The sequence below is a fragment of the Nicotiana tabacum genome, chromosome 3 (assembly GCF_000715075.1).
Source record: "Nicotiana tabacum cultivar K326 chromosome 3, ASM71507v2, whole genome shotgun sequence".
NCBI classification, from domain to species: Eukaryota; Viridiplantae; Streptophyta; class Magnoliopsida; order Solanales; family Solanaceae; genus Nicotiana; species Nicotiana tabacum.
The window spans coordinates 188,765,602-188,780,848 of NC_134082.1; the positions used below are offsets into that span (position 1 = coordinate 188,765,602).

At 35.5% G+C, this 15,247-nt stretch overlaps 1 protein-coding gene across 4 annotated transcripts; it reads left to right on the forward strand.

Moving 5' to 3' along the window:
* Window positions 1-7,147: 7,147 nt before the first annotated feature.
* Window positions 7,148-13,542, forward strand: LOC107821218 (protein TRANSPORT INHIBITOR RESPONSE 1). 4 transcript variants are annotated; one of them, XM_075250324.1, is made up of 5 exons: window positions 7,148-7,273; window positions 7,814-8,556; window positions 10,459-10,951; window positions 11,920-12,693; window positions 12,779-13,542. In XM_075250324.1, the coding sequence occupies exons 2-4, from the start codon at window positions 8,048-8,050 to the stop codon at window positions 12,670-12,672; spliced, it is 1,755 nt and encodes a 584-aa protein (XP_075106425.1). In that variant the 5' UTR covers window positions 7,148-7,273; window positions 7,814-8,047; the 3' UTR covers window positions 12,673-12,693; window positions 12,779-13,542. The 4 variants fall into 4 exon arrangements, with proteins under 4 accessions (XP_075106425.1, XP_075106427.1, XP_075106426.1 ...); XM_075250326.1 differs by having other exon boundaries at window positions 7,998-8,556; XM_075250325.1 differs by lacking the exon at window positions 7,148-7,273 and adding an exon at window positions 7,386-7,642.
* The last annotated feature ends 1,705 nt before the right edge of the window (window positions 13,543-15,247 follow it).

The window sequence follows — 15,247 nt, forward strand, 5'->3', positions numbered from 1 at the left end:
ATATTTGAGTCTCCGCATTCCAATCTTGTATACCATCTTCTCAAAAGTTGAAGTTGGCAAAGATTTAGTGAATAAATCTGCTGGATTATCACTTGAACGGATTTGTTGCACATCAATGTCACCACTTTTCTGAAGATCGTGTGTGTAGAATAATTTTGGTGAAATGTGTTTCGTTCTATCTCCTTTTATAAATCCTCCCTTTAATAGCGTTATGCATGAAACATTGTCTCCGTATAATATTGTGGGTCTTTTATCACATTCCAACCCACATGTTTCTCGAATGAATCACTGATCTCAATCATATGCATTCCCTGCTTGCTGGTTTGAAATCGAACTTTATGGGTATCGGATAAATAACCTGCATTACCAATATGATATGCACCACTTTTGTTAGCATTAGCAAGATAAATAAGTGCACCATCTACACCGAGATAGAGTATTTCAGGACCAAGGAGTTCCTCGTATTCTTCTGGAGGTCGGAACAAATCCTTATTTACTTCAAGTGATCGAACAACCATTGGTGTACTCAATGGGTGCGCTTTGTCCATGTAAAAGCGTTTTAAGACCCTTTCTGTATAGGCAGATTGATAGATAAAGATCTCGTCTGCTAAATGTTCAATTTGCAGACCAAGACAAAGTTTTGTCTTTCCAAGATCTTTCATCTCAAATTCTTTCTTAAGATATTCAATTGCCTTTTGGAGCTCTTCTGGAGTTCCAACAAGATTTATGTCATCAACATAAACAGCAAGTATAACAAATTCTGATGCCATTTTCTTTATAAAAATACATGGACAAATAACATCATTTATGTAACATTCTTTCAGCAAATATTCACTAAGGCGATTATACTACATGCGCCCAGATTGCTTTAAACCGTACAAAGATCTTTATAATTTGATCTAGTACATTTCTCAAGACTTTGAATTATATGCTTCGGGCATTTTCAATCCTTCAAGGATCTTCATATAGATTTAGCCAAATAAGTCATATAGGTTAAGACTTGTATCTAAATGGTACGACATCTTCAAGTGTCTGGACTGCTAGTCCGATCCTCACAATCGTTTACAATATTGTGCACTATATTGTATCAAATGTATCGTCGACGATCATTTTGTGTCAGTTCCGAAGCGACATAACTTGTGGAGATCTCATCACTTTCTTTATTTTCAGGTACCTGAACTTTTTCGGGAGTTTCATGAAATGTTATGTCGTGGGCTCTTCTAGAGCTTATTTCCTCCTCATTATGATCATTTCGATCATTAGCTCCTACTATTTTTCAAGGATTGTTACCTTTGGAACCGATTGGTCTACCACGCTTCATGCGTACAGTAAACTCTATCCTTCAGGGACTTTAATTTTAATAGGAGCATTTGCAGCTGAAATATGATATTTAATTTTGGATCAGCAAATGCTTCTGGCATTCGACTTGAATTATCTTCTAAGTGAGGATCATGATAATTCGATTCATATAACATATTTTCAACTGTTTATTCCATCATTCAAATGTTAGAAAAACTAACATATATCCTCAATCATCTTTGGGAAACATATCTTTGTATATTATGGTAGAGAAATTAATCACATACCACACAACAAAAGATAGTAAAAATATTTGGTTTCTGATCCTAAACCAATTGTGAATGGAGGACTTATCATATATTGTTGATCTGATGCATACAAGTGCTGCTATATGCAATTTAGAAAATCTTAGACCAACACATGAAGCTTTGTTCTCATAAGCAATGGTTTAGACATTAATAGGAGGTATTCAATGCTAAACCAGCTTGGATATAAACCAGCATTATCAAGATGAACTGTCTTGATTTCATAATCTGAAAATTATGCTCTTAATCGAGAAAAACAATTCCAAATGCCAAACTGCAGGTTGACAATAATTACACATGTAACCATCTCATATATGCACCTATAAGTGGTTCACATGATAGGTGAACGGGCCCATATTCACCTTTTATATATTTCAGAATCAGGGGTCTTAGTCCCAACTTTAGCTGGTATAATCATTCATTATGAGAACAAGCAACACATGAGAATTCCTGAAGAATCTTCTAGTTCTTTAGTATATGCTTATCTGAATTTTCAAATAGCTCATTTAAAAATGGCAAATGAAAATTTCAAGTTTATCATGTCATGTGTTATCTCTTAGTAAACTTTTGGTTTACTATGGCATAAACTTTTGCTTTAGTAAACTTCTGGTTTACTGTGATACATGATATAGTACAAATTAAAGAATAAGGTAGGTAACTTCTCACATACATATTATTTTACCCCCTATGATTGTGGAAACATGAAGATTATCAATCTTCCAATCATTTGTAGTCTCAATATGATAGCCATTTGTATTAGTAAACTTCAGGTTTACTACAACATATGTTTTGACCATAATCATATAATATGAATGACATATTTGTATATAAGCTCTTCGAGAGTCTTAATTTATTATCCACAATCTAATATTTATCTGGCACTACTGGTGTCATGTATTCTTTAGGCAAACATTTAGCTCTTCAGGAGTTATTGATACATTTTGTACTATCAAATATTTCTCAGACACTGCTGGTGTCATGAGAGAAAATCACAATCAAATAAACAATGTAAAACAATTGTTTAAGCACACGAAAACTCTTCTTCATAATATTTTTCCACTTCAGGAGGCAATTTCAACTGTGTTACTTCTTCAGGAGCAAATTTAAAATACGAAATATTGAGTATATATTCTCTCAATTATATTAACTCTTCTGGAGGTGAATTGTAATGTATTCACATCAAGAGCGCATTCATATTTACCCGATTTATTAGTATTGTCACATTCACTTCAGGGAATGGATTAATGTTATCAAAAGTTCTCATCCTTCAGGAAATCGAACATAATTATCTGAATGCGCATTAATCACATCAAATTGTGATGCCTCAACCTCTTTTAAAATATTTACTACTTCAGGAGCAAATCGAGGCGTGCATTTAATATAGAGAATATTTATGTAGCTTATCTTCAATTGTAACTATAGAAAGCCTAAATTATCACTTCTGGTGATCATAGACATATACCACTTCTGGTGGTTAACAAAATATAATTACAATGAGATGTATGAAATATAACTACTTCTGTTGGTTGTATATTTCTTGCAAACTCTGCTAGAGTTTAAGTTGATCTAATAATATTATCCATATTCTTTAAAATGACATAAATAAGATATATTATAGTAAACATCATTATCAAATCATAATTTTTCTTTATGTACAACAATTACATAACCATACTATCTATTACAAATAACAAAAATTAAAATATTTACATTTCTACAGATTCACCACCGATTACATGACTTGTTTCTCCTTCTGGGAGTGCAAAGTAATCAACTACATCCAAATGCATGAAGTCTGAATTATCTTCAGAAATAAAATTTGCTTCAGCATTTTTCTCTGTCTTCTTCAGGGAGGCTTGATAAAGCTCAACCAGGTGCTTTGGCGTACGACAAGTACGTGACCAGTGCCCTTTTCCTCCACATCTATAGCATGCATTTTCTACATTTGGCGCTTGCACCGCTTCATGCTTTTGTTCCTTCCTTTTTCACTGCTGGTGGTGAGAAGGCTTCTTTGGTGCATTATTATTACCATGATTGAGGTTTCTTCCCCGACCACGGTCATGACCACGACTGGGGCCACGACCTCTTCCACGTTTAGCTTGGTGGAAGTTCGTCTCATTCACTTCAGGGAATGGACAAGAACCAATAGGTCGGCTTTCATGATTTTTCATTAATAGCTCATTATGTTGCTCTGCTATAAGAAGATGTGAGATAAGTTCAGAATACTTTTTAAATCTCATCTCTCGATATTGCTGCTGCAAGAGCATATTCGAGGCATGAAAAGTGGTGAAAGTTTTCTCCAACATATCATGATCAGTAATATTATCACCACATAATTTTAATTGGGAAATAATTCTGAACATAGCAGAATTATACTCACTGATAGATTTAAAATCTTGTAGCCTTAGATGAGTCCAATCATAACGTGCCTGTGGAAGAACGACCATCTTCAGGTGGTCATATCTATCTTTCAAATTATTCCACAGTATGACTGGATCTTTAATAGTGAGATATTCCATTTTCAGGCCCTCATCAAGGTGATGGCGTAGGAATATCATTGCTTTGGCACGGTCTTGGTTTGATGCCTGATTTTTATCCTTGATGGTGTCTGCCAGACCCATCGCATCAAGATGAATTTCAGCATCAAGCACCCAAGACATGTAGCGTTTGCCCGATATATCCAGGGCTACAAATTTAAGTTTAGAAAGATTTGACATTATTTAGGAAAAGAAAGTTCTTACCTCAGATACTTTCAAAATATTTGCTCGAGATGGTAGAGCTTCGTGCTGATAACGTGTTATGAAACAAAGACTATAAAGTAAAGACAAGTATAGAGAGAAACTGATATATTATTCGAACTCAAACTGATCTACATAATGAACTGAAATCTCTTCTATTTATAGAAGAAAGGAAGTTGCTCTGTAAGCTGCTACTACAAGCTGCTGTGTAAGCTGCTACTACAAGCTGCTGTGTAAGCTGCTACTACAAGCTGCAGTGTAAGCTACTATAAGCTGCTGTGTAAGCTGCTACTACAAGCTGCTGTGTAAGCTGCTGCTGTACCAGATATGGATAATCTTCTACTGAGAGCAATATTTATCCATAACGGAGTACTGAATGGATAAGCTTATTATACCCGGTATGAATAATCTTCTACCGGGGGTAATGTTTATCCATAACTGGTTACTGAAAAGATAAGCTTATTATACCCGATATGGATAAACTTCTACTGGGGGTAATGTTTATCCATAACCGGGTACCGAAGTGATAAACTTCTTCAGGAAGCTTATTTCCAATATAGTACTAAATAGATAAATATATTTACGGTGGAGTCCCATATGGATAAGCTTCTTCAGGAAGCTTATTTACAACGGAGTACTAAATGAACATCCATAATATAATATATTTATAACACAATTGATGAAGTACATGTTTATAAAAAACAAAATGGATTGGTATGTGTTCTTATTTTAATTTTTAGCTGTTAAAATAAAAGTACTTGATTTAATACAATCACCTAAAAAAATTCTATATTTTCTTTAAGAAAAACAAAGAACTCCTACTATATTCGTTTCCACCATTTGCCTAATTTTGTTTTTTAGGAGCGTTTTCCGCAAATACCAAATATGAAAAAATTACAACAAATTATTTTGTTAACAATTTCATTTTCATCCAATTATCTTGTGATTTCAGTCAATTATTTTGTTACCAGTTTCATCCAATTATTTTGGAAGGTTAGGCTTACTTTTTCACCCTAATTTGGAAAACTTTTGAACTAGATCAATATAATTTTATTTAATTACGTGAATCCTTCTTTTAGGTTAGGTATCTATGTGGATGATTGCATTCTTGGCTATAAAATTAGTTATTATACAGAAAGCTACTTTTTAAAATAGAATTCCTTCCTAATTCTAACCCGGAACAATGATTTACTTATTTTTTTCTCTCTATATATTCAAGCCTTGATAGATAGAATTTTTGGTATCTATTGTCGGTGGAAATAGCAGATATCCCGTAGAATAAATCAAGGCGCGCACAAACTGGTCTGGACGCCACAATTTAAAAAAATATATTTTCCATTTATTAATGTATATACGTAGGAAATAGAGCATTTTAATTTCGTTGTAAAATATTTGGAGAAAGAGAGTGTCTGTAGGCGTTTGGATAATATTTGAATGATGTTAAAGTAAAAACTTAGTAGTATTTCGATATTGTTGACATGAATTTCACTTAACAAAGATTAAAAAACGGGTAATTAAAAACCACTATTGCTCAATTTTATTTGAAATACCATCAAAGAAGTAGTAGCATGCATGACGTGGAAAAAGGGAAAGAAAGTATATATTAATAAATAAATACAAATAATACCTAAACTCTAATATGAAAGCCAAAATGTGTAGTGTGACATGCCAATCTTTGCTGACAAAAGCTTTAGGACCGCCACTTTTTCACTTCGTCCAATATCCTTATGCTAATCTCATTATTTTCTTCTCATATATGCACTTTTAATTATCTCTTCCAAATTAAGAAAAATTGTTAAACTAATCTTTATAGTTTTCACCTCCCTTATTCACATTTTTTTCCTTATCTGTTCTCTCAAAATTGATAGTTTGAACTTTGGAGGACAATATATGTTTATTTCTGGTCCAGTTTTGGAAAGGACCAAACAAAATTGCATAAAATATACTTGTGGGTGAAAATTATTTACACCTCCTTGCTTTACTTACGAGGTTGTGTAAGGATATTTATGAACTTTTATTAATGTTTCATTCGCATTGATCCCCCTCTCCCTTATTTTTGGTCAAATACATTACAGCCCATTCAACTTGCCACTATTTTTTATTTTGGCACTCTATCTCTATCTTATTTCATTTTAGCCTTTCAACTTTATTTTATATGTTCCATTTTGGCCTTCCAATTCTATTTTTTATGTTCCACTTTAACACAAAAGCTGAAAATACGGGCAAAAAATTATAGCCTGTTATCTGAGGTGTAATAAATATACATATATTTTTTGCACTGGTTTCAGCTATTGTGTTAAAGTGGAATATAAGAAATAAAGATGGAAGGCCAAAATGAAACATATAAAATAGAGTTAGAGGTCAAAATGAAACAAGGTAGAGATAGAGTGCTAAAATAAAAAATGGTGCCAAGTTGGATGGGTTGTATATGTATTTGGGCATTCTTTTTTTTTTTCCAAAATTGATAAGTATAATAAGCAATGGAAATACCACATATCGTAATTGAGGGGTGAAAGGTACAAAATTACCCATTACCGTTACTTCGCACCATAAAAATGGCTCTTGTCTAATATGCGCCGTGAAAGATGTATGCACCAACGTGATTGTGTACACGTGTCAGGAAATCATATGCTCGCCCTACTGTCCCCACGCTGGAGAGGGTTGGGTGTGGCTCGCCTGCCATGTCTGTCAGCTTCACCTACGGTGGACTTTGTTATTATTATAACCTTTATGTGTACAGTAGTTTGATAAATTAAAAAATATAGTATATATTATGTAATTTGATACTTATTTTTATGCAATAAAGTTTTCTTTTTCTTTCGGGGGGAATAATTTGGTTTGCTATATAATATAAGTGGTTGGGTTGAGAGTTTCTTTGGCTCTTCTGGTTCACCAAAGTGTCCACATTTTTACACCACACTCAAGACTGAGGTATGCAATAAAAAAAAGCCTACACCTTTTTCAATTCTTGTTCAATCCCAATTTATTTTCTCAAGAACCCACCTTTTCCTGATTTTTCTTGTAATTGGACTGTATTTTTTGTGGTGGAGTTTTTTTTTTTTTTTTTTTTTTTTTAATCTTTTTAATTTGATCTAGGTATGGTCTTAAGCTGATTTTTATGTGTCATTTTCTATCTGCTTTTTTCAGAAGTGTTTCAGAAAGTTCTGCTATTTCTGACCCTCTTTCTCCTCTCTTCAAGAAATACTCTTTAGACCAATATATCTTTTATTTGTTATCTTGAAAGCTCTACCAAAGTGGACTAGAACTGATTGCAGATGATGTTTTCTTGTTGAATTTCAGGTGCCTCAAGATGGGTTTAGTTTCTAGTATTTACTATTAATTCGTTTCATTTTTTTGTTACAAATCTTGGAAAATTAGTGTTATTCTTTGTAATTTGCAGTTGATAATTTGTCTACATCTCAAAAATGGTATAAAGATTTAAACTTTGTAATTGCTTTCATTTAAATGCAGTTTCCTTGAGGAGAGTAAACTGTTTGAATCTACAAGGAGCTGAAAACGCTTTAAAGATTAAAAACTTTGCCATTACTTTATTGGGATGCAGTTTTCTTGAGGAGATTTAGCTGTTTGAATCTACAAGGAGCTGAAAATGGTGTAAAGATTTAAACTTTGCGCGATTGTTTTTATTTAAATGCAGTTTTTTTCTTGAGGAGATTTAAGCTCTTTTGAATCTACAAGGAGCTGAAAATGAATCCCAGCTTGAAAAAACCGAGGGAATCGGTGGATTTGTTGAATGAGTCAACAGCATCACCATTCCCAGATGAGGTGTTGGAGAAGGTGCTGTCACTTGTGCAGTCTCACAAGGACAGAAACTCAGCTTCATTGGTTTGTAAGGATTGGTACAATGCAGAGCGTTGGACAAGGACTAAGTTGTTCATCGGGAACTGCTATTCGGTCTCTCCTGATATTGTAGCAAGAAGATTTCCCAAGATTAAGAGCGTTACCCTTAAAGGGAAGCCAAGATTTTCCGACTTTAATTTGGTCCCAGAGAATTGGGGTGCTGATATTCAGGCTTGGCTTGATGTTTTTGCCAAAGTTTACCCCTTTCTTGAGGAGTTGAGGTTGAAGAGGATGACCGTTAGTGATGAGAGTTTGGAGTTTTTGGCTAAATCATTTCATGGATTTAAGGCTCTCTCTTTGTTGAGTTGTGATGGATTTAGCACTGATGGGATCAAATCCATTGCTACTTACTGCAAGTAAGTCTATCTTGTTAACAACATTGATTGTTATCCTGAACTATTTCAAGTAGCAAATTCTTTTAGTTCATATTTTTCTGATTGGTAGATACTGTAATATCAGTAAAGTTTCAATTTTTATACCAGTTATGTTTCAGGTATGGGTGTTGATTGGATGAAAACCTTCTATTTCTTTCTTCAAATAGTTTTATTTTTATTTTTTATAATTTGGCTGTAACTGGGTATTTCTAGCTTTGATCTTTTAGGTTCTTAGTTTTAGTATGGTGGATTTAGAATTCATTCAAGCCACATAGAGAAAAGGAAACAATACTGTTTACGTGGTGGTCCAAGCTAATTATTGTAGTAATGGAGGACAAAACAGTAGACCCATGTGTCTGGATGTGGAAAGGTTAAGAAACTTTCATTTTCATTTATAATGGCCATGTGGGTGAAGAAACAAAGTGACATGTCCTTTGTTCGGGACACGATATACGCCTGTTATCTTGTTGTCACCACCCTGCCTTCTCTCACATTTAAAAAGAAAGAAGAACAAAAAGATAGACAAAGTATAAGTGGAAATTGAAGTGGTTCTAGTTTATGATTTCTTTTCCTCTTCATTTTTATGTCACTTTCTTGATGTGACATTGACCTGTTAATGAGCATTAACTTAGAGAATTCCTTGATGCAATTGTTAGGCAAAAATAACTCTTCTTATTTGCCAAGAAAGAGTATCTCTTTTAACTTAGACTCCATACTGTACATTTCATCGCTTTACCTTTTATTGGCGATTAGACCTGTGGAGCTTGAACTAGTATATGCTGTCAAGTTGTCGCCCTAGATTTATAGCAATGCTGGGTTATTAAGGTTCACGAGACTGTCATGTTGATTTTTTTCTTAGCAAATAAGGAAGGTATTGACTGGTGCTCATGGATGGCCCGTGTAATTAGTATTCTGACTTGTAAGTATTTCCAAGTTTATACCATCACAAAGTTCCAGATTGTTTACCAAGTTTCCATTTGAGCAGCACTTATGATTCCGATATCGCATAGTTTGAAACCTAGAAGCTGGCATCTTGCGATTTTATGTTATGAGAATCTGAACCAAAAAGAAACTGAGAATATGGATCTTTGGATGTTATGATAAGCAATTAATGAAGACGTTGGCTACTGCTCATGTATGGCCTGTGTGATTAGGATTCTGATATCATATAGTTTCAAACATAGAAGTTGGCATCTTTACGACTTTACATAATGAGAGTCTGAACCAAAGGGAATCTAAGAATGTGGAATCTTTGGATGCTATCATAAGCTATTAGAATTCTCACTTTCAACGTATTTCCATGTTTATACCATCACAAATTCTAATTGCTTACCAAAAGTTCATCTTGAGTTGCATTTAATGATTCCGAATCATAGAAGCTGACAACTTTACAATTTTACATTATGAGAGTCTGAACGAAAAAGAATCTGAGAATTTGAGATCTTTGAATATTATGATCTTCAATTGTTCCAAGGGGATATAGTTTGAAGGATGGCTCTAAATATCACATCCCATATTTCTATATGCTGCAGAAGCAGGACTTGTATGTTCACTTTCTGGTTTGTGGCTCTGATACATAACAAATTTCTTCATTTATTATCAAAATGATGCATACAATTATAATGAGGTTCTATGTACATGATGATAACAAGAACTCGTTTGAGTGATTTCATAGTTCTTCTTGCTCCAGACCCCACCTAAGCTGGTGATACCCCTAATAAATCATCAAGGTTTAGAAAATGCAAAATACGGTTTTCTCCATAGGCAACAAAAAGTCAGCTTGTTTTGTTGCCCGCTCTTAAATTAATGCTTAACAACAGTCTATGGATGAATCCCAGTTGTCTTAATTGCTTTACCAATCTAAATGGTGGTTTCCCTTTGCAGGAGGTTGACAGAGCTGGACATTCAGGAGAATGGCATGGATGATATCGCTGGTAGTTGGCTAAGTTGTTTTCCAGATGACTTTGCATCACTGGAGGTGCTAAACTTTGCCAGTCTGAACAGTGAGATCAGTTTCGATGCCCTAGAGAGACTTGTCAGTAGGTGCAAATCACTGAGGGTTCTGAAGGTGAATAAGAACATTAACTTGGATCAATTGCAACGCCTGCTTGTCCGGGCTCCTCAGTTGATGGAGCTCGGTACAGGATCCTTTCATCAAGAACTCACGAGTCGGCAGTACGCACAAGTTGAAAGTGCATTCAGCAACTGCAAACATCTGCACACTCTCTCGGGTTTATGGGAAGCGACTTCTCTATATTTACCAGTTCTTTATGCAGCCTGTTCTAGTCTGACTTTTCTCAACTTGAGCTATGCAACCATTGGGAGTGGTGAATTATCGAAGCTTCTTGCTCATTGCCAAAATTTGAGACGCCTTTGGGTAAGGATCTAACTGCAACTCTAAATATCTCTGTGACTAATCCTTTCATGATGAAGTCTTAGGTATTAGCATCCTAACATTTGGCATTTTGTGGAGGAATGACACAGAGATCTTTAATTTTTCCCACCTATGTTTTCTCTGAGGAACAAATAACCTCACCACTAGAGAGCATTGGATGTGTTCATTAGAATTGATATTTCCTTCATGTACTTCTTGTATCTTTTTGATGCCTTTTATTGACATCGCTTACTTTATCAAAAATCTTCCTTACTAGTTTAGAGAAGAAGTTTGTCTGACATCATCCTCAATTCTTTGCCAAGAAAAAGTTGGGATTGAACTACTCTTTAATATCATAGTTATTTACTGGTGTATGTACATTCCTGTTTAAGGTTAGCTTGAGCCTCACATGATGGACTGATCAGGACTATCTACATGCTTTTAAGAGGAATATTACCTGTTTATCGCCTTAGTAATAGAAGGAGGAGATACCACATTCATTCGTCACGGTATCTGGTGAATTCTTAATCTGTATGGTGAATGTAAAATATTTCAGCTGATATACCACTGGTGCCATTTGTATGCTATTAGAGGCGCAGTTGTTGTTCTGATGATCAACTGTTGTATTCTTCAGGATAAAGGGTAAAATTGAAAAGGTAGAGGAAAATAAGGAGTTTACAACTGTAGTCTCTAACAATATATTTTCATTCCAGCACTAAGTACAATTTTAAAAGCAAATAAATTTCATGACTTTGTTTTCTTCATTGTCACTGAAAATGACCACTAATATGTCTTAGAAAGTTTAAACTGCTCTGTGGTTGTTTTCTCTGGGGGGAAAATCTTCAAAGGATCCCACTGTTTGTCCTCTGGTGGAAATCGCCGTTTCATAGCCGCTCCTCTACTCACCTTCTTATCCTGGTAATTCCATTTTTCTATTTTTAAGGTCTTCATGCCTAATCTTTCTGTTATAGGTCCTTGACACTGTCGAAGATAAGGGATTAGAGGCTGTTGGAACCAGCTGCCCCTTGCTTGAAGAACTGCGAGTCTTCCCTGCCGACCCTTTTGACCAGGATATAGCCCATGGGGTGACGGAGTCGGGCTTTGTGGCTGTGTCTGCCGGCTGTCCTAAGCTTCAATATGTTCTCTATTTTTGCCGGCAAATGACTAATGCTGCTGTTGCAACGATAGTGCGTAACTGCCCTGATTTCACCCATTTTCGTCTCTGCATAATGAATCCTGGCCAACCAGATTACCTGACAAATGAACCCATGGACGAGGCTTTTGGTGCAGTGGTCAAGACTTGTACGAAGCTCCAGAGGCTTTCCGTTTCTGGCCTGTTAACTGACCAGACATTTGAGTATATCGGGAAGTATGCCAAAAACCTTGAGACGCTTTCAGTGGCTTTTGCTGGAAGCAGTGACTGGGGTATGCAGTGCGTGCTTGACGGCTGTTCTAAGCTGAGGAAGCTGGAGATAAGGGATTGTCCATTCGGAAATGCAGCACTTCTTTCTGGACTGGACAAGTATGAATCCATGCGGTGTCTTTGGATGTCAGCTTGCAATGTCACCATGAATGGTTGTCGGCTACTTGCAAAAGAGATGCCTAGGTTGAATGTCGAGGTAATCAAAGATGAGGACAGCGATGACTATGCTGATAAAGTGTACGTCTATCGTTCTGTAGCAGGGCCACGAAGAGATGCTCCACCTTTTGTTAAAACTCTTTAGTACAAAGAAACTGGAATTCTGGTAAGCTCCCTCCCCTCTCCACGCCAAAGAATGAAATTAATACATTGATATGCTGATAATGAAAAGTTTTATGTATATCTGTCAGTTGCTGCACTGATGTTCATAAAGGTGGAAGAGAGTAAGTGGACAATGGGGCTGAATATGCTACACTTTCTATGTTTTACTTGTTGGAGAAGCTCGAAAATTTTCAAGGAAGATCAACAAAAGGGATGTCTGTGCTCTTGTTGGCCTTTATGCATAATTATGATGAGAAAGAAACCATGCTAATCTCTTACAGTTGGTGAGACCTTTGAGGCCATTGCAAATAATCATCACTCTATCGGCATTGCCAACTGCCAATGGCAATACATGGAGCAGGGACGGGAATAAGTGGAACGAATGACCACATGACGGAGTTGACAAGTTATATCTGCACGAGAAAACTTTCAGCAGAATGTGCATATCAGAAAATCTGAAGAGTCCTGAAGTTTTCTGGATCTTTCAAAGTGGAAGCAAGAGAGGACTTAGATATTGAGGGTGAAACTCTCTCAAGAAAGAGCAAGATGATGAATGCTGGTTTGGTAAATCGCACAGTTTTTCCACAATAAGCAGCATAATCATAAAGAAAGAAAAATGAAGAGAGTCAGATTTTAATCATGTTACTTGAATAGTTGAATGATGATCATTAGGTCTCACAGACTTTAGTCCTTTTTTTTTTCTTGCACCAGACTGAAGTCATTTGGCCAAAGTTGAAATTGCAAAAGAAGAAGAAACCATAGTATTCTTTTACATGTGATTGCTGCCTTGTCCTTTCTTCGTCAGAATGTAGTTAGTTAAAATTAAGACATTTATTCACTTCCATTTGCTTCATTCCTTGCGTTTTTAACACAGCTTTATCCATTGACTCTCTACGCTACATAAATGCAAGATTCAATGAGTAAGATATATCCTAAAAGCAGTATTTTGAACTGAATGGTTTCACTTTACGTCGTTATTTAAGGACAAAAAATGTAAGATGTTTGTGTAAGAGTGTAAAAAAGCTTAAAAAACAAAGTGATAAAATCATTTTTTTTAAAACGATTTTATGGCTGTGGAGGACTAAACATCGAAGTTTAAGCAGATAAAAGATGAATTAACGCCTTAAGTAGAAAGACAAATGAATAATTGTGATACCAATCACTATACTGAAAAAAAGACTAGCGTAACGACCCCGCCGGTCATTTTGAGAAATTAAGCTATGTTCGGCTGCGTAAGGTCTGGAATAGCTTCGTAATATGATTATCGACTTGCGTGCATGGTTGAATTCAGTTAACGGATGATTCAGAGTCAAATTGGAAGAAGGAATCTAGTTTTGGAAATTTAAACGGTGAGAATTTGACCGAAATTGGACTTTTGAGTAAATGGCCCCATAATGGGTTTTGGGTGATCTCAACAGCTTCGTATGGTGATTTTGGACTTAGATGTGCGTCCGGATTCGTATTTGGAGGTCTGTAGGGTAATTTGAGGCGTTTCGGCTAAAGTTGGAAAAGTTGAAGTTTGGAAAGTGGAGAAGTTTGACTAATAGTTGACTATTGTGATATCGGGATCGGAATGCGATTCCGAGAGTTGGAGCAACTCCGTTATGTTAGTTTGGAATGTGTATTTGGTTTTTGTAAAATTTGTCGGGTTCCGAGGTGCGAGCCCGGGGGGGGGGGGGGTCGACTTTTGGACCGATTTTTGAATTTTGTTAAAGATTGAAACTTTATGATCCGGAATAGTTTCTTATGTGTTTTATTTGTGCTTTGAAGTTAATTTGAGCCGTCCGGAGGTTTTTTCACCCGAGAAGTGCATTTTAGTGTATCAGTTTGTCGTCTTTGTGGTAAGTATCTTGCCTAACCTTGTGTGGGGGACTTCCCCTTAGGATTTGAGTCTGCTATATTGATTGTAGTTCGTGTACGCGAGGTGACAAGTGCGTGCTCGGACTTATTTGGAAAAAATTGGCTTTTTAGGGTTCTTAGGTCCTTATATTCAATGTGTATGAATGTGTACTTGATATTCTTGAGTTTTCCACTTACTAGTTTCACCTCTACATGCTCTAATTGGAATTACTTGCTTATGATTCATTCTTATTGCCTATTTGACTCTTATTTTGCTTAACTGAAGATTTTTACCTCTTATATTGTCATGCTATCTTTCATAATTGCTCGTCTTTATTGGAAATTATTATTATCTCCCATGTAATTGTTTGGTTTTAATTGAGGTTATGAATATCTTCCCCCTGCTCATCCTTAATTGAAATTGTTGTATATTCTTCGTAAATTTCCCAACCTTAAAAGACGTTTAGATATCCTATATTTAGTTGACATTTCCTCATTTGGAATTATTTGATTCGTGTTAGCTTCCTTGTTGTTGAATTACATATTGTGGGATCATTGCTTCATATTATTTTCTCCCTTGTTGAGCTGTTCTTATTACGCTTAGTATTCTCTATTGTGATTATTCCTTGTGAGCTAGTTTTACTGTCTCCTTGTGATCGAAAGTTCTTGAGTTGATTTACTTGTCGTGTTCTTGTATATATTGTCATTGTTGCTGTTGT